The sequence below is a fragment of the Rhinopithecus bieti genome, unplaced genomic scaffold, assembly GCF_001698545.2.
Source record: "Rhinopithecus bieti isolate Rb0 unplaced genomic scaffold, ASM169854v2 scaffold_15437, whole genome shotgun sequence".
Classification (NCBI taxonomy): domain Eukaryota; kingdom Metazoa; phylum Chordata; class Mammalia; order Primates; family Cercopithecidae; genus Rhinopithecus; species Rhinopithecus bieti.
The window spans coordinates 463,931-487,361 of record NW_016808212.1 but is presented as its reverse complement, the minus strand read 5'-3'; the positions used below and the strand labels follow the sequence as shown (position 1 = coordinate 487,361).

At 51.4% G+C, this 23,431-nt stretch overlaps 1 protein-coding gene across 1 annotated transcript; it reads left to right on the top strand.

The window, feature by feature from the left end:
* The first annotated feature begins 8,734 nt into the window (after positions 1 to 8,734).
* Positions 8,735 to 18,602, top strand: LOC108538004 (uncharacterized). Its single transcript, XM_017885806.1, has 5 exons — positions 8,735 to 8,918; positions 9,216 to 9,296; positions 15,694 to 15,939; positions 17,503 to 17,597; positions 18,412 to 18,602. Exons 1-5 carry the CDS (start codon positions 8,735 to 8,737, stop codon positions 18,511 to 18,513), a joined length of 708 nt encoding a protein of 235 aa, XP_017741295.1. The 3' UTR covers positions 18,514 to 18,602.
* Positions 18,603 to 23,431: the final 4,829 nt, after the last annotated feature.

Genomic DNA, 23,431 nt, shown 5'->3' with positions numbered 1-23,431 from the left:
GGGGGGGGGGGGGTCTCGGGGGGGGGCAGAGGTGGAGGTGGGGGGGCTCTGAAAACACCCCAGGAGATTCTGATGCCTCCCCTCATCTGCAGGTGGGGCTGTTCCTCTGGGTGGGATGTCAGCCCCCTAAAGAGCATCTCATTTCTTGGGCCTTTACCCCATAGACGGTAAAACAAGGGGTCAGGGTTATGGGCAGAGAATGAAAAAGAACTGTAGGTGTAAAGAGGGTTCAAGACGAACCTCAAAGGCATCAGAGTTGCAAGGTGGGTCAGTGGTCCCTGGCCAGAGCCACTGAGCATGGAGAATCAGAATGTTGGGAGGGATGGCTTCATGGCCCAGGGACAGAAAGGTCTCCAGCCTCATCTCTTTGTGGGCCCCAGAAGTGGCTCCTGGGCTTGGTCCTCGCTGTCACTCACAGAGCAGCCCCTCCTGCCTGGAAAGGCCCTCATTCTTGGCAATGGGGGGTCTGCTTCTTGGTAACCTCTCCAAACATAACGGCTCCACACATCTGCCCAGTCTTTCTTCAAGCCTGCCCTCACCCCAGACAGCCAAGTCTCCTATGTCATTTTTCTCTCTTGTTGAGAATATTTTTAAAGCATGAAACCTGAAGTTGATGATAGATCGTCTTAGTAAGGGGTTTCAGCTAAGTGCATGTTGCCACAGAAAGTAACCGCCATCCACTCTGATTCTCAAAATCTGATAGGTGTGCACGGGGTTAAAGGACAAAGTGGCCACAGCAGTGGTCCTTATGCTCTGTGACTGACACACCACTCTGTGACTGACACACCTTCGTCCGCTTTGAATCTATTAAATCTGGTTCCATTAGTTGAGTTACACTCAATGACAGAAATGCACTCTCCCCGGAGGGTTTCAGGAAGCCACTGCCCTTAGAGGACCAGCTTTCCCGAAAGAAAGCCTTTCATCAACAGAGACGACGCTGGGAGGAGACCGAGGACAACCAACAGCACAAATACAGAGGACCCCAGAGCAGCCGCCATCCGCAGGCCTGTGAGGATTACACATTGCTTGACGAAACCCAAAACTGAGGTCGCTGAGAACCTCCACATGGAAAGGTGTTCCCACTGCTCAGAGGTCAGGACCACAGGAGAATGTGCCTCATGCACCGAAGCGACCTCATGAATCTTCATGGATGGAACATTTGGCTCTGTCAAGAAGTGGGCTTGGTATGGAGTGATGGGAAGGGGATGCTGTGTGGAATCAGGGGGCTGGAGTACAGAATGGTAAGGAGAGGACCACAAGCACACAGCTCCGTCCTGAGGATGTGGCCCCTCCCTAGACCACATACACCCATCTCTGCCCTGAGGACATGGCCCCTCCATAGACCACATGCACACAGCTCTGTCCTGAGGACGTGGCCCCTCCATAGACTACAAGCACACAGCTCTGTCCTGAGGACGTGGCCCCTCCATAGACCACACACACCCATCTCTGTCCTGAGGACGTGGCCCCTCCATAGACTACAAGCACACAGCTCTGTCCTGAGGACATGACCCCTCCACAGACCACGTGCACACAGCTCTGTCTTGACGGCATGGCCCGTTTGTAGACCACGTGCACACAGCTCTGTCCTGAGGATGTGGGGTCTCTCCATAGACCACATACACCCATCTCTGTCCTGAGGACATGGCTTCTCCACAGACCACGAGCCCACAGCTCTATCCCTGCGGTATGAGATGGTTGCTTGAGAAGTCAAGCACAGGGAAAGTGACTGTCCACGTTCTCATCCACTGCCCCTGAGCATTGCGGGCCCCAGCACTCCTCTCTGGACAGTGAAGGAGACAGTCTCATGGTCAACTCGGTAGGAGCTTTTTATCCTTTCAGTATTCACACAATATCAAAAATATCAGGACCTGGGGTGGTGGCTCTCACCTGCAATCCCAACACTTTGGGTGGCCAAGGTGGGAGGATCACTTGAGACCAGGAGTTTGAGGCCAGCCTGGCCAACATAGCAAGATCCTGTCTCCACAAAACAAAAATACAAAAATTAACCAGGTGTGGTGGTAGCATGCCTGTGGTCTCAGCTACTCAGGAGGCTGAGGTGGGAGAATCGCTTGGGCCTGGGAGGTTGAAGCTGCAGTGAGCTGTGATCATGCTTCTGCACTCCAGCCTGGGCAACGGAGTGAGACCTTGAGACCTTGTGTCTCAATAAAACAAACAAACAAACAAACCCCAGCTGTCGTCACACTCTGAACACCTCCTGTGTGCGTGGGCCGCTGAGGACGGCAGGTGGAGCCCAGGCCCTGTGTTCACGTGCACCTTTGACTGGTGAGACCCGGGACGCTACCTCCACCTGTGCTTCATTTCAAATTATTCAGGTGAACACAACAGGGACCCACTCACTGGGTTGGGAATGGGCTCAATTCTGTGCCTGGACACAAAGTCAGCACCAGAGCAAGCATGTGTCCCAGCCTGCGAGTGGATCCTGTGCAGTTCTATAGGTGTGCCATGCCCTGGCTGGTTCTGCACGCTGTTCCAGCGACATGTTCTGTCCTTGAGGCCCCTGCACACAGCCAGTCGCTGTCGAAGCTTCTGTGTCCTGCCCCGTGCCCTCTGATGGAGGAGGAATTAAACAGGGCTCGAGGGCACGTTGGCATCTAAGAGTCGCAGCATCTGGTGCAGTGCAACTGCTCCCAGTCGACCTGCCCCTCGTGCCCACGGGCTCAGGGCCTGGGACTCAGGGCCCCACGTCACCCTGGGACTGCCCGGCCCTCCCGATCCCTCCAGCATCGCACACAAACCTCCTGGCTTCCCTCGACAGCTAACTCCACACCAGATCATTTTTTCAAAAGAACGCAAAGTAGATTCAGAAATTCCCTGCCAGGCCTGGCCAAAGCATGACCTACGGTCTCACAGGTGTGGGGGCAGGCGGGAGAGGGAGGCGCAGACACGCCCAAGGCTGAAGCTGATCACCAACCAGAGGCCCCGGGAGCTGCTTTTTCTCACTCAACCAACACAAGCCAAATCGCTCATGCAGTTTCACGATGCCAAATACGGGTACTTTATGTAGCTTGAAAGGAGTTTAGTTGAACATCTATTAAGCACCTACTGCCTACGAGGCACTGTGCCAGCGGCTGAGGGAACGAGAGGACAAGGCCAGGCCGCCCCGTAGCTCACTCTCTGGTGCAGGAAACAGGCGAGGAGAGCCCGAGAGGCGGGAGGGGAGCCGCTCCCTCTGCCGCTGTGTGCAGTGAGCTCTGTGTTGTTAACAGCTCTTACTGCAGGATGGAGGAAACCGGAGCTGGGCGCTGTCACTGGGAGGACACAGCCTGTAAATCGGCGTCCCAGGGGCCTGGCCTGCTAGGCTTAGTCATACATATGAAAAAACAACCAACACGTCACAAGACCCTAAGATTTTATGGAATAACCAAGAGCCGCGCGACCAACACCACCTCATGAGAGGCTGAGGGTGATGCCGCACAAGCCTCTTCCTGAGGACGCGCCCTCGTCGCAGCAAAACTTCGACTAAGTTCTTCCCTGTCCGCATGTTCTGACATTTCAAAATAGCGATCGGTTCCCCGAAGGCTACGATTCCTGAGCAGACTTAGCAGCCACACGCCCGTCTCCTTCATACTCACGTTTCAGAATCCAGCGCCCAGATGTCATCCAATGTTTGCCTCAAAGGAGTCAGCGTGGGATGTAGGAGGGCGGGCGGGGACCAGATCAAAGGAGACAGCCCAGAGATGACGGCATTGGGGCTCATTCTGTTCTACTTTGCAGGTGTTTGAACATTTCCATAATGAGATGTTTAAGAAGAAAAGGAAAAGAAAATGACCATTATTACTGTCCCTGAGAAGGAAAAATAAGTATTTATTCCTTCTCTTCTTTCTTGCAAGGGGAAGATCCCAGGTAAGCTCTCACCACTGGTGGGGTGGTGAGCAGTGTGGACACGGATGTCTGGGCAGGGGGACAGTGCATGGCTCCAAGTGAGAGGAAAGGGAAGAGACCCCAGGAATACAAGGGTGGGCTGGCGGGTCTCAGACAGAGGGGAGGAGGAGGACGTGAGGGATCCCACGGGGAGGGGGCCACTGCTCTTCAGAGGGCAATAGCCTGGAGTAAAGGAGCTGATGGTGTCCTGGGCTAGTGTGGGTTATGTCCCGTCTCCATGCCCGCCAGGGGCCTCCTTCCAACGCTGCTCCTGCCTGAGCATTTCCAGTCAGAACTCTGTGGGGAGTGTGTACACGAGTGTGCACATGTGTGCACATGTATTGTGTGTATGCATGTGTGTGTGTGCTGTGTGCATGTGTGCACTGTGTACCTGTGTATTGTGAGTATGCATCTGCATGTGTGTGCTGTGTTTCATATGCATGCATGTGTACGTGTGTGTGCGTATGTGTGTGTGCGCTAGATTTAGCATATGAGAGCCTCAGAAGGGAGCAGAGGCAGGAGCTATGTGATCAGGCTCGGGTACCAGCCCCCTCCGTGCCAGTCTCTTGGACATCCCCTGGGCCGGTTGCTCTCCAGGCTCTGAGTGCTCTTTGCTCTTCAGGCCTCTCCTACCCACTCAGCCCTCCATGCACTGGTGATGCCCAGATCTGGGCCTTTCATCAGCTTCCCTGAACCCTTCTCACGGCTTCCTGAAGGCGACTTGATCACCACTCGCGTGTGCTTGCCCATCCCTCCAGGGCCCACCTGACCCCGGCCTCCATCAGCCCTGGCCCTACTCATTTTTCTTGGAGATGCCCCCAAACAGTGTTCCCTACACCACACAGATGTGCATGAGGCCACACACCATCTCGCCATGCCTGCTGGCTTCCCGCGTTAAGACTTTTATGCTGAGCATGAGTTTTTTGCAAGTGAAGACATTAGTGCCTCCTCCCTGTCTCCTGGAACTCCAAGCCCCGCATGCAGCCAGCTCCGTGTGGAGTGAGGGGAGAGGGCTTTGGAACGAAAGAGCCCTGCCACTTTCTGGCTGTCATTTCAGAAAAGCATTAGACTCCCTCAAGCTTGCTAGTTCACCTGTGGATCATGGCAGCTCCAGTGGTGCCTGCCGCCTAGACGTGTCGTGAGGCGAGAGACCTCAGGGCCCTGCACTTTTGGGGAAGGGGCGAGTTTGGCCGCTGGGCAAGGAGTGGGGGTGTCAAACTCGACTCCTCCTGGGAGCCCCTTGCTGCCAGCTCAGGATGAAACAGAAGATCCGAACACCACTGCTCTCTTCTGGAGCCCCCGGAAGCTGCCTAGTTCACATGGACATTATGTATCATTAAATAAAAGAAAGTGAAAATCATGGCTTCTTGCATAAGCCAGTAAATTTCGGTGGATAGAATTCCCCAAAATAGAATGTGCACTCGGACTCCCTGAGCCAATCTCGGCATTGCTGGTGTGAGCCGTCCTCACACAGCTCAGAGGCCAAGGACAGGGGTGTGGCTGCTTACGGGCAACCAACAGCCCATCCTGACCAGCCAAGGGGCGGCTCCAGGGCTCCCTCTCAATTCCAGGTGTCATCGGGGGTGGGGGGAGTGTAGGAGGGGCAGGAATTCCTCAGCAAAGCACGTTTAGCCAAGTGTTCTTTCACTCTGTTTGGGAAACCATTCAGCTGCTTTAGCAGACGATGGAACAGCAGTGGCTTAGACAGCACAAGAAAACACGACTCCCCCACAGAAACGTCGGACACGTCCCTGGAGTTGTGGGATGTGGATGGTCTCGGAAGCCCCCTCTTCCCACTCAGGTGCTCACTCAGCCTCCCAAGGTCATGCTGGGAGTACAGCAGGGTATGGGGCTGTGGTGGTGAAGGCACTGGGAGGGGTATGGGGTGGCCACTGTGGGGCCTGGCCAGGCACCAAGGGCTGCCCAGCTGCGTCCAGGGACCGCCTCTCCCTGTGCCCCACCATGGGTCACTCAGACTCCAATCTCCACAACTTTCCTTCCCCTGCTGCCCCGGCCCTTCCGAGCTAGGAGATGTTGTGATATACCTAGTAAAAAGTAAGCCCTCAAATTCTATTTTGAGGGCTCATGAATGAATGAAGAAAGCACTACAAAGCCGAAAGAAAAGGAAGGTGCATCAGTTCCTCCTGCAACACAAACTTTACCTCCAGCCGCCCCACAGGGCTGCTACGGGCATCAAAGGAAGTCATACCAGGGAGCCCTGGGTAAGCTGCCCACATACAGGCACAGCCCAGCCTGCAGCCCACAGCCCACAGGGAAGGCTGAGGACATGCCAAGGCCACCTGTGCACACCTCCACCCCCGCTGGGACCCTGAGAGCCAGCCCTCTGCCCAGCGGGAACCGAATTCACTGGGTCCTGCCATCATGGCACACGTAAGCCACGTAGCAGATGAAAATACTTAAAACCGTTAGGTGTCAGAACATGCCACACTTTTCTAATCATATCCAATGACACCTCTTATCAGTTTAATTAAAACTGAATGCTTAATTTGGTCATATGGATACAGAACACAGCAAGCTGTACCTAAAAGCACTTACTAGCGCCTGGACAGTGCGTGCCATCCTCTGGGAGGCGCTGCAGGTGGTGGGATTCCCACAGCCACGTGGAGAAAATTCAGCCTGGATGTGCGGCCTGGCCCCACCACCTAACCAACCAGTGCCTCCAATGTGCTTTCCCATCTATCACATAAGAATAGCAGCAGCTCGGTTGCTGGGCGCGGTGGCTCACGCTTGTAATCCCAGAACTTTGGGAGGCCAAGGTGGGCGGATCACCTGAGGTTGGGAGTTAGAGACCAGCCTGGCCAACATGGTGCAACCCTGTCTCCACTAAAAATACAAAATTAGTCAGGTGTAGTGGCATCTGTAATCTCAGCTATTTGGGAGGCTGAGGCAGGAGAATCACTTGAACCCAGGAGGCAGAGGTTGCAGTGAGCCGAGATCGTGCCATTTTACTGTAGCCCTTACTGCAACAAGAGAGAAACTTCTTCTGGAAAAAAAAATAGAGCAGCTCTCATGCAGGGTTTCTGGAAGACTAGAAATAAAGTGTGTAAAATGTCTGATATATAATAGTCACTAATAAATAATGGTTGTTATGATTAGCTAATATCGTGTCAATAGTGGTGTAGATAAAGGAGATCAAAACACACCACAACACAATTTGATGTAATTTTATACATGGTTATCTCACCTGTAGACAGTGATTTACCTGAAAGCAGGGAAGATACTTGTCTCAGGGATTCAACCTGTAATTTTCAAATCAGTGGAATACCCTTTGTTTGTATGATCAGATTCTATCGTATGCTTCTTGAGTGAAAAGAGTTTTTTAATTATCTTTTCTTCTTAACGGATTAAAAAACCTGAGAATATCAATTGTGCCCTTCCTGGTTCAGCGTAATGAGGTAAGGTGTCTATGACAGTAGATTATTATCAACACACCCACCTCACTGTGGTCATCAGACACTTGCAGAGGATGCATCTGCCTGAAGACACACACGTGGTCTCGGCCAGGGAACCGGAGCCCCACCATCAAGAGACTTATGTGCGTGTGTCTCCCACCAGGAAATCCTAACGGACCAAATATCTACAAGCACAGAGTTTTGGAACTAAACCCTAATCTGGTGCAACTTCATCGTTGGTTTAATAAGGGGGTGAATTTTTTTACTATCGGAAGGAACTTTTCCTCGACCGTTTCATGCCATTGTTCTTAGGATACGGGAACGCATTTAAGACATTTTGTTTCCTCACATGGCAAACATAAACCTTATATTATGAAGTTTTCTAGTGTATGAAGTGAGACTTATTTGTGTTTTCAATAGTACAATGACTGCTAGAGAAATTTCTATCCTAAGAAAACAGAAAAACCAATCAAACTTGGGAGAAATCTCCTTGCCCACAGAGATTACAGAGCAATTACTTTGTGACCCTAAAGAGAAATACACAGCACAGGTGAGGTGCTCGATGACACACAGGCATTGAGGAGTGAGGGGTGAGTGATCACGGTGCTTGTGTGAGATGGAATTCCATTTCACGTTGTATCAGAGCCGTTCATGACAGAGGAAAGCGTCAGGCCTCGTGGTGGGGTGGGAAAACGGGACAGTGGAAGGTACTCCATGGAGAGAAACAGTTATCGGGGCCTCTCTCTGAGTGAGAGGCTTGTGGACGACGTTTCTATAATTAATACATTTTACACTTACAATTAGGAAAAATCAATATTTTCAAAATATCGATGCCAATCGAATGATGTCATAAGAGTGACGGAGCCTAAAATTCTACTGCAATGCGATGAGCACAAGGCTGGCACAGACACTTCACTTTCTTTAAGATGAAGGGAGTTTTCTTTGAAGATACTTTTTCTCTCCTACTCAGGGGTCTTTTTAAGACTTGAAGGACAATTACAGTGGAGATAACCCCCAAAGCTGCCCCTGGAAATGGCTCCCGCTGCTGCCGCGGGCACTAGACCCGGTGTGGCCACTTCTGATTCTGGGGTTTGCGGGAGAGGCCTGCCAGGACATCACCTCTCCAGGCTCCTACCTGGGTCAAAGCTTCAGATAGAGGATTTCCCGGCGTTCCAGCCGGCACGGAGTCTCCTGAGCACGGGCCCAGTGAGCACCTCAACCCCCTGAGGTCAGGGTGGCTGGAGGGCCAGTCCCAGGGGTTTCAGTCAAGTCCCAGCTCAAAGCCACCGGGGGTCATGAGCTGCTGACCAGGAAGAGAGCAGTCAGCTTGGAGGCTCTCGGGGAAGAGGCCAGGAGCCCTTCTTTAGGTCTGAATTGTCCAGGCAGCCATCCCACCCTTGGCCTTTGGGAGCTCCTGATAGTCAGGGAAAGGTGACATGGGAGCCATTCGTCACACGGAGGGAAGCCAGCCTGAGTCTGAGCCTGACCAACCGGCTCCAGCCGTGACCTCCAACAAGACACTTTCTGATATTAGTTCGTCTTGGTCTGAAAATGAGGCCTGTACACCTACAGGTTACATGAAATGTATGACACGGGCCGTGGGCGGCAAAGTCCTGGCAGGTAGTGAAAACCCCAATACACACCTGTGAGACAAGCAGCCACTGTCCCACAGGCCCTGGGGAGAGGAACGCAATCCCCCAGGTGCCCCCTCCATCTGCGCATCCAGCACAGGTATGGGCTTCCCACTGTGGCTGCAAAATCTCCACAAACTCAGAATCTCCAAAACCCTTGGAGCCTCCGAAATGGGTCTCCTGGCTGAAGTCAGGGTGGCCGGCGGCCTGCCTCCCCTCCTCCCCTCTCCCAGGACTTGCCATCCCCGCTGACTTCCTTGCACCCTGCTCTCCTGTGCACCCCCAGTGCTCTTCCTGCACCCCCGGTCCTCCCCGTGCTTCCCTGGTCCTCTCCCTCCTCACCCTATCCTCCCCCTGCTGCCCCCAGGTGAGCTGTGGGGCTTCCATTCCAGGCCAATTCTTTCAGTGATGCTCCCTGGGCTGTCCCAGATTTCTTCCTGTGGACCTTGTAAGTTCTTTGAAGCTGCCAGATGCCAGGCTCCCAGAAAACAGGACCTAGTGCATCATGCTAATATACAATACATAGTGCCTGCTATTTACAACGTAATCTTACTGTATGGCACACAGCACCTACTACATAATCCATAGTGCTTCCTATATGACCTTGGCATCCAATTTCACAAAAGAGGCTGGAAAGGAAAACCAGTTGCGGTTCTAACAGCTCCTCTTTCACACTCTGCCTGCCTTGGTCAAGGCACCCGACCTTCCTGGGCTCCAGTTTGCTCTTCTGAAAATGGCGTGTGTACTGGAGGGCTTATCTCTCATAGGCCTAAAGTTCTATAGCTCTGTACGGCCACTCAGGAAAACAGCAGAGAGGTTCCTCAAAAAAACACAAATAGAACTACCATGGGACTCAGCAACCCACTGCTGGGTAAAGACCCAGGTGACAGGAAATCTGTGGGTTGAGGGGACATCGGCACCCCCACACTTATCGCAGCACTGTTCATAATCGCCAAGGTATGGAATCGCCCTTGGTGCCCAACAACGGAGAATGAATAAAGAAGATGTGGTGTAGATACACAATGGAATACTATTCTCCCATGAAAAAAATGAAATCCCGGCATCTGTGACAATATGGATGAGCTTGGTGGACATCATGTTAAGCGAAATAAGCCAGGTACAGAGAGGCAAGTACTGAGTGATCTCGTATGGAGCTCTTGTATGGATTTCCTGGATGGATTTTGGATTTCTTGTATGTAAAATCCAAAAATAAAAAAAAAATTCAAGTTGATCTCCTAGGAGCAGAGAGTAAACAGTGGTTATGGAAGCTTGGGAGGGGAGGATGAGGATAGGGGATGAGGAGAGATTGTTCTATTGCACAATAGGCTGACTTCGGTTAACAATAAAATAACGTATATGACAAGATAGTGAGAAGAGAGGCTTCTGAGTGTTCTCGCCACAAAGAAATGATACACACATGGGGTGGTGCATGACACATACATGATACATGGTGATACATGCACAATGATGCATAATGAGACATGATGATGGTACATGCATGATACATGCCTGAGGTGATGCATGATAATTACATGCACAAGGTGATACATAATACCATGTATAGGTGATACATTCAGAATACATGCAATGATGCCATAATGATACATGCATGATGTATGCATGATAATGATGCATGATGATGGTACATGCATGAGGTGATACATAATGGATACATGCATGGATGATACATAATGATACATGCATGATTGATGGTACAGCATTCGAGGTGATACATAATGGTACATGCATGATGATGCATAATGATGCATGATGATGGTACATGCATGATACAGGATGATGCATGATACACATAATGGTCCATGCTTGAGGCAATGGGCACACACACTACCCTGACTGGATCATTACACAACACACATATGCATGGAAACAACAAAACATACCCCATAAACATGTACAATGTGTCCATTAAAAGGTAAATACATAAACGTTTTAAGTCTTCTGCAACCTAGCTCTGTCCCAGTTGTCTTCTAAGTTTTTCATGCACCTGTTACTCTTATTCTGTCATTCATGGCACCCAGTACAGTGCTCTGTGCGTAGATGGTTTACGGCATGTAGTCAGAGTCAATGGAAATAAATTTCATGCTTTCTTGCTACTTACCTTACACTAAAAAGTATCAGGTACTTGACTATGTACTCAGCACTTGCCACTCACTTTTCATTACTGTTTTTAATCCTCACAACTTTAGGGAATGGGTATTTTTGGCCTCACACAATAAATGAGGAAACGGCATTAAAGAGCTTAAGCAACTTGCCCGATACGTCAAAGCTACACGGTTGGAGCTCTTAACCTCCACCCAGATGGCTTTCAGCTGCTCTCCAGAAACCTGAGAATGTGGGGAGACAGGCAGTTCCTCCAACACGAGACTCTTCCCTTTATCCAGTGAGAATCTATGGTTCTCCCACAAGGGCTCTGACAAAGTTTCTTGGACCCAAAAGATACTAACTGCCGTTTCCCAGTTCCTGGGAATCTAAGATCTGGAAGTCACAGAAAGAGATGATTTTGGGGCCTCCGGTCAACATCAAGGCACCTGCTGAGGTGTGAAATGTGAGCACTGTGCCCTGACGTGGTGGGTACATGTGGAGAATACCCACTTCTGACAGCCGACTGGGGCCATGAGTGGGACCAAGAGAATGGGCGCCTATCTCAACTTTGGTCCTGTGTGTGGAACACACACACACGCACACACACAGAACTTGTGTGTAAAGAATGTATTGTCTTCACAAGATGGTCACCTGGGAGAAGCAGAGCGAAGAAAGACCCCACTCCTCAGAAGCTGGCTGGCGAAAGTCCGCACTCATGACCACAGTCACTGATATCCCCAAGCCGAGGTCCGTGCTCATGACACAGTCACTGATATCCCCAAGCCGAGGTCCGCGCTCATGACACAGTCACTGATATGCCTAGGCGTATTCCGCCACTCATGACCATCCACTCGATAACACTAGGGGAGGTCCGCACTCATGACACGAGTCACTGATAACGCCCAGGCTGAGTCGGCTGCTCATTACACAGTCACATCATGCCTATCGGAGCCATGGCTCATGACACAGTCACTGACATGGGCCTAGCGGAGGTCCGCGCTCATGACACAGTCACTGATAACACCTAGCGGAGGTCCGCGCTCATGACACAGTCACTGATAACGCCTAGCGGAGGTCCGCACTCATGACACAGTCACTGATAACGCCTAGCGGAGGTCGGCGCTCATGAGCATAGTCACTGAAAACGCCTAGCAGAGGTCGGCGCTCATGAGCACAGTCACTGATAACGCCTAGTGGAGGTCTTAGAAGGGTCCCCTGTGTGTCATTATCACACACTCATTTGTAAGAGTTTGAGGCTACTTCCCCGACGGCTTCACTTATCTGACTGTGGAAAGAGCTTGCAAGCCAGGTCACGACTGAGAACCCACGTGGACCCAGCAACCAGACGGCACACCCATGTGATCTGCCCTCCAAAGCGCCTGCTTTCGATCCAGAGGGCGAGAGGTGAGGAAGTGCTACCTGTCCAGTGAAACCAACCCCGCCTGTAATGAGAACAGCACCAGTGCTTGCAGAGTCACGTTCCCTGGGATGGTGCAGCCACACCTGCAGGGGCTGGAGCCTATCTTTGCTGCTGGACGCTGCTCAGCACCCACCCCTCCTGCTTTCCTTGGGAGCCTCCTTCCAGGCCCTTGGATGACTTGATGGGATCATTTCTTGCCACAGGAGCCAGAGGGTCCAGACAGGCTTCTCCCCAATGACACAGTTAGAAGGGAGGTGGCATGTGAATGAACCCTGACCTCTGGGATGCTCACTCCTGAAACTGTGACTCCTGAGCTAAGGACACAAGGAAACACCCCGCTAACTGCTTCTGCCCAGCTGTCTCCAGCATAGCGCCCAGCTCCTCACCTCCAAAAGTGCGTTAGCTCTCTTCTGTCAGCCCACATTGCTGCAGCTCCTGGCCCTGATATCATAACAGCACGCTCCCTTTGGTGATTGGCCAGCGGCTTCTGCTGTTTGCATCCAGAAAATCCAAATGACAAAATGGCTTACAGCCTGTTCAAAACGGAGGGCAACGTCACACCTCTAGGAAGGCGACCCCTCCGGGCGGAAGGTTTTCCAGGCCGAGCTCCATTGTATGTGCAGTCTTCTCCCTATAACAGAATAGACTTTGAAAGTAAGAACCAGTGTGAATGGAATTGATGCTGGACAGCACAGTCGCAGACTGTGGACCCCACAGATCTTCACACGTGGCATGAGAGAAACAGCAGTCCCCAAAACTGTGGGGATGTTTTCCTTTCAGAAAAACCGAACAAGCAAAATGACTCTGGAACATAATGTCACCGGCAAAAGTACACCCAGAGTCTGTGCAGGGCAGCCTCCTCCGTCCACACACATTCTCTCTTTATGTCAATATCAAAATTGCTAGAAAAATGAATATGGGCTCATTCAAAGCCATTAGCTCCCATACAACGCAGATGTCGCAATACTGAGACTGGTGTGTCCATGTTGAATTTCCCCATGTGTGACTCCATCACCGTTCATCAAAGCAATGTGTCACGGTCCCCGTGCACTTAAGAAAGCTGTAATGTGTGTTTCTATTTCACCTCTCCCATCTGCTCGGGGACTGAACTGCCATGAGAAATGGGAAAGCTACTCCTGCTGCACCTGCAAGCACATATTACCCCACAGAACCCTAAACTCCTCCAGGACACACAAAACAAAACAAGACTCCCAACTCTCTCTCGCTAGCCACCTCCACCCCCAGAATTCATCGCAGCCAACACAATGCCAGGCTTCAAAATGGGGCTGTGGGATGTTTGTCGAATTGTCGCCGAAATACTCACACAGAACCAAGGCTCGTGCGGTGGCTTTCGCCTGTAATCCCAGCACTTTGGGAGGCCGAGGCGGGTGGCTCATGAAGTCAAGAGATCGAGACCATCCTGGCCAACATGGTGAAACCCCATCTCTACTAAAAATACAAAAATCAGCCAGGCATGGTGGTGGGCGCCCATAGTCTCAGCTACTCCGGAGGCTGAGGCAGGAGAATCACTTGAACCCAGGAGGTGGTGGTTGCAGTGAGCCAAGATCACGCCACTGCACTCCAGCCTGGTGACAGAGCGAGATTCTGTCAAAAAAAAAAAAGAAAGAAAGAAAAGAAAAAAGAAAGAAAGAACCAAGGCTCTAGCATTTTCTAATTTTAGGAACCATGAACCATCAGGTGCCACCAAAGTTGAGGAGGCGTTTTTCTAAATGCAAATCTTCACAGTTTCTTCTGCCAGAGGCACAGAGCGGGCTCACTGGATTTTCTGTTCTACCTCAAAGCCACTGCATGTTTTTTCTTATTTCTTGTTATTTGATTTTTTTTTAAACAAGCCAGTCAACTAAAATAACAAATTGACCTTCATTCCGGCAGCTCCCAGAACATACTGGCTGGACCCTAGCAACTTCCCACATTGTGGAACATCAGGGCCCTCATCTTTAAAGATGTGGCTTAAGGTTTACAGGCCTTATCGCCCGTCGGCTATCCAGCCAGATGCAATTGCTCTGGAAGCAAGTAGCCCAAATAGACAGGGCCTTCTGGAAAGGAGCCTTCAGAGGCTGAAAAGCGTCTCGGAAGAACAGCCCGCTCTCCACCCAGCTGGCAACTAAATGGGTGGTAGTGTTGATTTCGTTGTCTCAGCTTGGGTTCTCTCAGAAACTGTCTCTGAATCAAAGATTTGAGCAGGTGATTTATTAGGCACTTGCTCCCAGGCAAAAATGGTCAGGGGTGGGAGGATGGAAAGGGAAGAAACCAAAACGTGCAGAAGCATTGTCCTCGCAGCTAACATGGCCGTGTGCAAAGGTGCCAGCCAGCAGGATGTCGGCAAGGTGCTGAGCACCTTCCGGGAACCGTCCCTACCTGAAATATGGGTGTGATGGACGGAGCACACACAGCCACCCTGCAGCATGAGATGACTGTGAGTACAGGACACACAGAATGAAGTTGGAAGATGAAAAAAAAAAATTCTGGCTTGCTGACTTCACGGGGCACATACTGAGCTTTGGGAGATCATTTCTAGACTTAAATATGAGAGAGAAGTAAACCCCCATTTTATTTCAAAGCTTAGTATGCCTGTAAGTCACCAGCAGACCTTGTCAAAATGCAGGTTCTGACCAGAGAGCCTGGGTTTGCGACTGAGATGACCTCCTGCTGAAATGCTGACCACACTCCGAATAGCAAGGGTTTTGGCCTCTATTATTTGGGGTTTTCTATCATTCACCATTGAAACTAATCCTAACTAATTTAAATAGTTTCACATTGGGGAGGACAATAAAGTTTTTGTCTTCTTTAAACTACTATGACTTGGGGTCTGTCAAAATCTCAAAAAAAAAAAAATTAATATACTTCATTTCACTCGATTTTGGGACACAAATGGAGACCAGAATCACAAGTCTCTTTGGAAACTGTTCTCAGCCTTCCTAGCTCAGCTGAAATGGCCTTTTCCAGGGACACTGGGACCGCTGAGGTGTGGTGGGGTCTCTGCTGGCTCCCCAGGCTTTCACACCTTGGAAAGCTGCAGAGCTGACTTCAGGTTGTGCCGTTTCCCGTGCCTGTGCCATCTCTCATCTACATAAAGCGTAAGGCGCTCAGGCCACGTGTTGGAAAACAACGCTTTGACATTGTCTCCTGGATTTTCAGTCTCCCTCTCACAGGAGGACACGCGTGGACCCTGGCCATAAGCACGTCTGAGCTCTCTCTCCTGCGTGTGCTCCTGTTGAAGACATCCAGCCTCCGACTGCCCTCGGGAGGATGGAGACGCCCCAGTGCCAAGGCCAGAGTCCATGCACAAAGCGAGGGCTGAGACCACGGAGGCCCCTCATCTCCTCCAGCGCGTTCCTGAAGCCACGTCCCTGCTTGTGGAGGGAGAAAGCTGAGCTCCCACCTCCACGACTGGGCTGCCCTGCAGCTCAGGGAAAGGTGGGCGTGTTGGCCTGGCTGGAGGCATCCGAATGCCTGGAGCCTTGTAGTGCGTTCTGCTGCTGGTGCCAGCAGCTGAATGTTTAGAAACTCGCCCGCTTTGGGGTGATACAGTGAGGCACTGGCGGCCGCGCTGCCTGAGACGATACTCTTGCGTTTGCAGGGGAGGTTTCAAGGCCTGCTGGAGTCAGCAGCTACCTCGCTGCCCTGGGAGGTGAGTGAGTAGCCCATCCCCATGCTGGCTTCCTGCAGGATGCAACCTGCATTTTCACCCCAAACAGACACAGTCTTGGACATCTGCTTGCCAGCATAGAAAATGCGTTGTTTCCCCCAAGTTTATTTTGGTTAATGGATTGAATTGGTTTTTTTAAACCGCATTGCTTTGAAACATCACTGGAGTTTTCAGTTTTCATATTACTACATTTTGATGTATTATGATTGAAATGCTATTTTAATGATGGTCAAAGCGGCTCCCAAGCCCTCCTTCACTGGCGAAGCACCAAGGAAGGTACTCAAATGAGCTCCCAGTGTGCGTGGGGCTGCTCTCACTTTTGAAAAAATGTGAAGGAGGCCAGGCGCGGTGGCTCACGCCGATAATCCCAGTGCTTTGGGAAGCCAAGGCAGGTGGACCACGAGGTCAGGAGTTCGAGACCAGCCTGGCCAGGATGGTGAAACCCCATCTCTATTAAAAATACAAAAATTAGCTGGGCATGGTGGCAGGCGCCTGTAATCCCAGCTACTCAGGAGGCTGAGGTAGGAGAATCGCTTGACCCCAGGAGGTGGAGGTTGCAATGAGCAGATATCATGTCATTGTACTCCAGCCTGGGTGATAAAGTGAGACTCCAAGAAAGAAAAGAAGAGAGGAGAGGGGATGGGGAGGGGAGGGGAGAGGAGGGGAGGAAGGAAGGAAAAAGAAAGGAAGGGAAGGAAAAGAGAGAAAGAGGAAGGAAGGAAAGGAGGGAGGGAGGGGAGGGAAGGGAAACAGGGAGGGAGGGAGAGAAGGAAGGAAGGAAAGAAAAAGAAAAAGCATGAAGGAAATGGAACCCTGTGGCTGTGCAGGTCACAGGGCATTGAGCAGGCTGCTCTTGTGCTGCTGGGGTGCGGCCCTCACGTTGCGCCCACCACAGGCGACCCTGCTTTCGATGACTTTGGGAGGAAATGACAGCCACGTCCCACACAGATTTGAAATCTGACATTTGGAAAACTGAACTCATCATCTTTTTTCCCCCTTTTTTACTTTCAATTCCTTCTTCTTCCTCGGTTCTCCACTCTCAAAATGTTGCAGTCATCATTGATTCTTTCCTCTCTCCCGAGTTCAGTTCGAGGCAGAACCGTGAGGTTGCATCACGAGCATCTCCTCAGTCCCTTGGCCGTGAGAGCTTCTCCTCCGCCCTCCATCCTGGATGAGCCGGTGAAGATGGTCCTTCCTCAGAAATAACCACAACACACTGGTCCTCCTCTGAAAAGCCTAGGAAGCTCCCCTATGCTTCAAAACCCAAGAGCTCTGCCTGGTTTTCTCCAAGTCTCCCCTCACCCCCAGACAGCCATTTCCTCTCCCCATGATTTGCCTGCACAAGTTTCAGTGAAAAAATGGTGACTGGTCCCTTCACAGGGGCTGTGGCAGATGAAAGAGAAGTCAGCTGTCAACCTGCAAGTCAACAGCGGCCTCTCTATACAGGGGATTTTCCATTCCCGCCTTTGAACTTAGTAAGTCATTCACTTCCCACACAGACCCCAGCACCTCCGCTTGCCACCCCCCTACACCCCCCGACCCTGATCACACCCACCAGTCTCTGCCACATTTAGAGTTAGATGTCTCCCCCTGTCTCTGTCTATCTCTATCTCTTCCTGTCCCTGTCTCTCTCTGTGTCTCTCTGTCTCTCCGTCTGTCTCTGTCTCTCCCCATCTCTCTCTATCCCTGTCTCTCTCTGTCTCTCCCTAACTCTGTCTCTGTCTGACTCTCTGTATCTGTCTCTGTCTCTCTGTCTCTTCTTGTCTCTCTCTGTCTCTCCCTATCTCTGTCTCTCCCTGCCTGTCTCTGTCTCTGTCTCTCTCCCTGTCTGTTTCATGTGCACACATGTTGCACACACGCACGTGGGATCACTCGGGAGCCGTTCGCCTCCGTGGTGAGGGTGTTGTGATGCTAAGCTCTCTCTCAAGTGTGTTCTGCTGGTAATGATGGTCAAGGTGCTTTCGGGGTATGTGCTGATTGCTGTGGTCACTCGATGGTGGCGATGGGGTGGGACCCACAGCTGGCTCCAGCACCCACACGGCCTCTTCTGCCCAAGGTTGCCCCCACAGCAGGGCCGTGAAGACATGGCTGTACCCCCCAGTACCCCGACCTTGAGAGCAAAGTGAGAAGAGAAAGAAAAAGAGGAGGGAGAAGATGACCTCCTGGGACCCCTGCCCCGGGGGAGCCCAGTTCCTCAGATGCACATCACAGACCCCAGGGGCCTTTTCCTCTAGAAGGCGTCCGCGCAAACAGCCATGGGGCCCTCAAAAGGTGGCTCCCTTTGCACAGGAGAACACGCACACACACGGACCTGCTGAGGACATGCGTGTGCAGCGTGAGCATTGCCATCAGTGCTGTGTGACAGTCACCTCTTCTCCAGACCCTGCTTAGAGCAGGAGTCCCTGACCTGTCTCACCACCACGTGCTCTCATGTTTATTGAAGGAAATCAGATGCAGCAACAAACATGCTTCTCAGGCTCAGAAACGAAACTCTTGCCACTGAGCTGATGAGTCTCTCTGTGCTTCTAAACAGTGTGGAAAAAGTTAATGAATGAGGCTCAGGCAGGCCTGCGGGTTCCTTCAGTCGGGGCATCAAAAGCCTGGGCAGTTCCCCGCAGTTTTAAGAGAGGCTGTTGATGGGCATGTTTCAAAGCAAACAGCACCACGGCCCTGACAGGCCAATGACAGCACCATGCAGTGCTGGAGGGGAGCCGGGGGGCACAGCCACAGAGCTCAGCCCTGGGGACACGGGGCCCGGGGGGCACAGGCACAGAGCCCAGCCTTGGGGACATGGGACCTGAGAGGGCACAGTCACAGAGCCCAGCCTGCCCTGGGGACACAGGACCTGAGGGGGCACAGTCACAGAGCCCAGCCTGCCCTGGGGACACAGGACCTGAGGGGGCACAGCCACAGGGCCCAGCCTGCCCCGGGGACATGGGGTGGAGCCTGAGGACGGCTGGGGTCAGGCAGCCCTGTCCTCATCCCCAACACTCCACATCCCCAGGGTAGCTGGAGACCCAAGCAGATGACTCGGATGCAGGACAGGAAAGGGCATAAGTGACTGACAAGCTCCAGGTCTGTCCTGATGGGATCCGAGGGGAGGCAGGAAGGGCCCTCCATGGCAGGCAGGTGGGGCGCCTCTGCAGAAACCATAGCAGGTTACAGAGAAGAATCTGGAAAAGAGGCCAAGGGGCTGGGGGCAGAGGGAGGGCTCCTAGGAACCAGGGACGGCCTCCATGAGATGAGGAAGCACTCATCGCGGGAGAGCCAACAGAGAGCGACGGAGGTCGGAGGTGCGGACGCCACTCTGGCCATAAAACCAGGTATGCATCTCGAGGGCCGCAAGACGGTTTCTTGATTGTAGATTTTAAATCCCCAGGTGAAGTGTTGTCCGTGGATCTTCCCCTGGGCGCCTTCTAACCCAACACACAGCTTGTCTGGTTCCCGAATGTCACACTGCATGGCGGTGAGATGGAATCCCGCACAATTCCTTAGGAAGAACTAGAAATTGCGAAACTCCCCAACAACCCGGTAACCACGCAGCTGCTGCAGCAATGTATGAATGCAGCGGGTGAAAGCCCCACTGTTCCTCCGCTCCCCGGCCTGCACTGACGCGCACTCCAACGACGGCTCAGGCCTTCCTAGAAAGGGCAGGTCCTGACCTGGGCTAACATTTGTAGGTAAATTATTGGATATGAACTACGCGCCATTAAACACTGATATTTCCATAAAGAGAAGGTCAAATGAAAATATTAGCAATTTTCCAAAATTTCTCAACATTTGGGGAGATCTCTTATCTCCCCTGAAATATTGCAAATTTCTTTGCGACAGAGACCACATTTTATCACTCTGATGTTTATGACAAATTGGCAGGAAGTCTAAAAATCTCATTTTAGAGACATGCAGATTGAGACCCAGAGAAAAGCTTCTCCTGCTAAACAACTGTTATCTTGTTTGGAGAGAAAAAAAGAGAACTAATACAGGCTAGAAAACACATTTTTAGAGAACGGTTAAAGATGAAAGAGTTATTACAAAGCCTAGCAGATGTTAACATGTTACAAGCACACAAAATAATTTAAAGCTACAGTGATCTTTTCAAACATTATATGATGAGTTTGGTTCATATGATGGTCATGAAAAGGAATTCATTTCAGCATAATCTAAGATTTATACCAACTGTGCTAGGCAGAGTCATAGTCCCTCAAAAACATCCTCGTTCCCATCCTGGGCCCCGTGACTGCATAATGCTCCACGATGAGGGATTAAAGCTTCAGGGAAAGGAGGTAGCTACTCAGCCCACCTTAAAATAGGCAGGCTGTCCCAGATCATCTGGGTGTACCCCATGTAACCTCAAGGACCCTTCCATGGAAGCTTGCAGAAGAGAGAGGCCAAGGGAGACGGAACGAGGGAAGGATGGGGCAGGCGGGTCTGCCTGTGGCTGTGAGGATGGGGAGGGACCCGCAAGGGGGTCCTGGAGGCTGGAAGGGTAGAGAAACGGCATCTCCCCAGAGCTGCCGGAAGGAGCCCGGCTATCGCTGGGTGGACACCGCGTTGGACTCTAACCCACAGACTGTGAAATAACGAACCTGTGTTCAGCCTGTGAGTTTGTGTTCATTTGTGACAGCAGCCCCGGGAAACTCACACAGCAGCTTTCGCCAATATATAGATTTTCCTATTTCTCAGAAAATTCTACAATTTCTATCATTTCCTGTATAAGTACAGATTTTTCTGTACTGCTCAGGACACTGTCCTGATAAGAGGTTATCGACAGATAGAAAATCAATAGGTAGAAAAAGTTAAAATACTGGCTTTTTAACTAAAGGTAGTAAGTCTGGTGAAGGTTTGTTCTTGGAAGGGAAGTTTGCGAAGTGTTTCGTCCTGGCATCACTGGCGAGCGTCTTTGAAGATCTGCAAAGGTGCATGTCAGGCAGCTCCCCGGGAGCTTCCGTTCACTTTCCCAGGGTTTCGCACCCCTGCGCTGCTCCCTGATGCTGGCTGGAAGGCCATCAGGTGCTCTGTGTGGGATGAAATGTGAGAACCAGGCAAGTGCAGGCAAGGGAGTTAAACCAAAGTGAGGAGGCCAGAGGAGGACCTGGAGAGCCAGAGCTCCAGGGAAGAGAAGAGAGGGGTGATTAGAACAATGGGAAACTGAGAACAGCACAGAAGACAGGAAAGACAGAAGGAAGATGTGCAGGAGGACTACGTGGGAAGGGAACGGCTGACTTCTTTCCAGCCAGAACCGAGGCTGGCCCTTGTCTGAGTCAGGCGGGCAGGGCCCGTGGGAAGGACAGAGACGCCAGCGGGGTGGGGGTGCGCGGTGGTATTGGCCTTTATCACGCCAGGCCCCTACGATATCACCCTGCACAGGCCACGTGACTGTACTGAGTGTTTCCTTGAAAAACAACACAGGGCAATCTGGACTATCGCAGTTTCACTGAAAGTCTTTGAACACAAACCGAAACCTACATGTTTTTTATACCTAATATGTACATATATTCACAAAACAAAGCAATTCTTTTTTTTTCCCCAAAAAAGGCAGGAAAAAAACAAATGATCCCAAATGTGTCTTCTATGAATATTTTTGGCTGAGTCTGAACCACATTTTGTCTAGGCAGGCCTTGCACACCAGAAAGACCTCCAAGAAAACCTTTTCTTCTCTTTCTCGTGTGGTCTCTGGTTTACCAGCTAAAAGAAATAACTTCAGGGTAAGAAAGAGGCCATTTACCTCTGGCTTCCTCAGTCAGGAATATGAGGTTTTATAGCTGTATCAAAACTGGACTTCATGATTGATTCTGCACCATTTACCAGCATTAGACTTGCCATGACTGTGTCCAGCTTCCCCGCCAATCCTTGCAGGCAACAGATGTCAGCCCTCCGAGTACTGCCAGTCAGCACAAATGCCTACTCTCAGAGGTTTGGGGAATCAGACTGGGGTGGTCAGGAGCTCCTGATTCATTCTCTGCCCAAGCCAACGTTTAATGTCTCCAAGTGGGTCTGTGAGCTCAGTCGCTCCTCTGCAAGGCGTCAGTGCTCCAGTGCAGAAGCCATGACCGTCTACCCCTGTGTGCACGCATGGGAGTGCGCTGACAGTGGGTGCAGGCCGGGCAGGACTCTTTTTAAGTTGGATTCCAGGAAAGACTGAGTTAGGAAGCTTCTGCCTCCTCCTCATGGTTCTGTTTCAAAGAGAGTCATTGCTCTGTGGTTCACTGCAGTGTGCCGTGGGGCACACGTGGTCTGGCTCTGCTGAGCCGTCCAGCGCCTGAACCCCTCGGTTCTGGGGAAACCCCTGCCTCCTGCATGAGCATCAGATGCTCGATCCTCAGCTCCTTAAAGTGAGGGCTCAGCTCTGCTATCGGCATGCTCGTGATTTTTTAATCAGGAGCCACAGGTTTTAAACAATAGCAACCATGGAGAATTCTCTCTGCTTGATAGAGGACGTAAAATCACGGAGTTTCTGGGTCAGGCGGCGGCGGGATACACTGGACACGCACTGTTCCCGAGGACAGCTCCTGGCGGGTTCTGTGATCAGCCATGGAATGTGGACTGAGACTGCAGCTGCGCCTGTGCAGAAGGCTCTCAGGACACTCAATCCCTTTTCCGTTTACATCTCCAGATAAAAGTTTCTGCAATTCCAACGGTGACACCCGACTGATGCATTGAAGCGCATGGTGCACCATCAACTGTGGGTCAGGCTGGGTGCCCTGGCTCACACCTGTAATCTCAGCACTTTGGAAGGCCGAGCCGGGCAGATCACCTAAGGTCAGGGGTTCAAGACCAGCCTGGCCAACATGGTGAAACTCCGTCTCTACTAAAAGTACAAAATTAGCCAGGCATGGTGGCAGGCACTTGTAACCCCAGCTACTTGGGAGGGTGAGGCAGGAGAATCGCTTGAACCTGGGAGGCAGAGGTGAGCTGAGATCATGCCACTGCAGTCCAGCCTGGATGACAGTGAGACCCTGTCTCAAAAAAATAAAATAGGCTGGGTGCGGTGGCTCACACTTGTAATCCCAGCACTTTGGGAGGCCAAGGCAGGCGGATCACAAGGTCAGGAGATCAAGACCATGGTGAAACCCTGTCTCTCCTAAAAATACAAAAAAAAAAAAAAAAATTAGCCGGGCATGGTGGCAGGCACCTGTAGTCCCACCTACTCGGGCGGCTGAGGCAGGAGAATGACGTGAACCCGGGAGGCGGAGCTTGCAGTGAGCTGAGATGGTGCTACTGCACTCCAGCCTGGGCGACAGAGTGAGACTCTGTCTCAAAAAATAAATAAATAAATAAATAAATAAATAAATAAATAAATAAAACAAAA

Coding starts and splice junctions, on each gene's coding strand:
- LOC108538004 (XM_017885806.1), top strand. CDS start 8,735: ATGGGAGCCATTCGTCACACGGAGGGAAGCCAGCCTGAGTCTGAGCCT. Junction 9,297..15,693: donor CCTCCCCCTGCTGCCCCCAG/GTGAGCTGTGGG, acceptor CTCCTGTTGAAG/ACATCCAGCCTCCGACTGCC. Junction 17,598..18,411: donor CATTCCCGCCTTTGAACTTA/GTAAGTCATTCA, acceptor CCCTTTGCACAG/GAGAACACGCACACACACGG.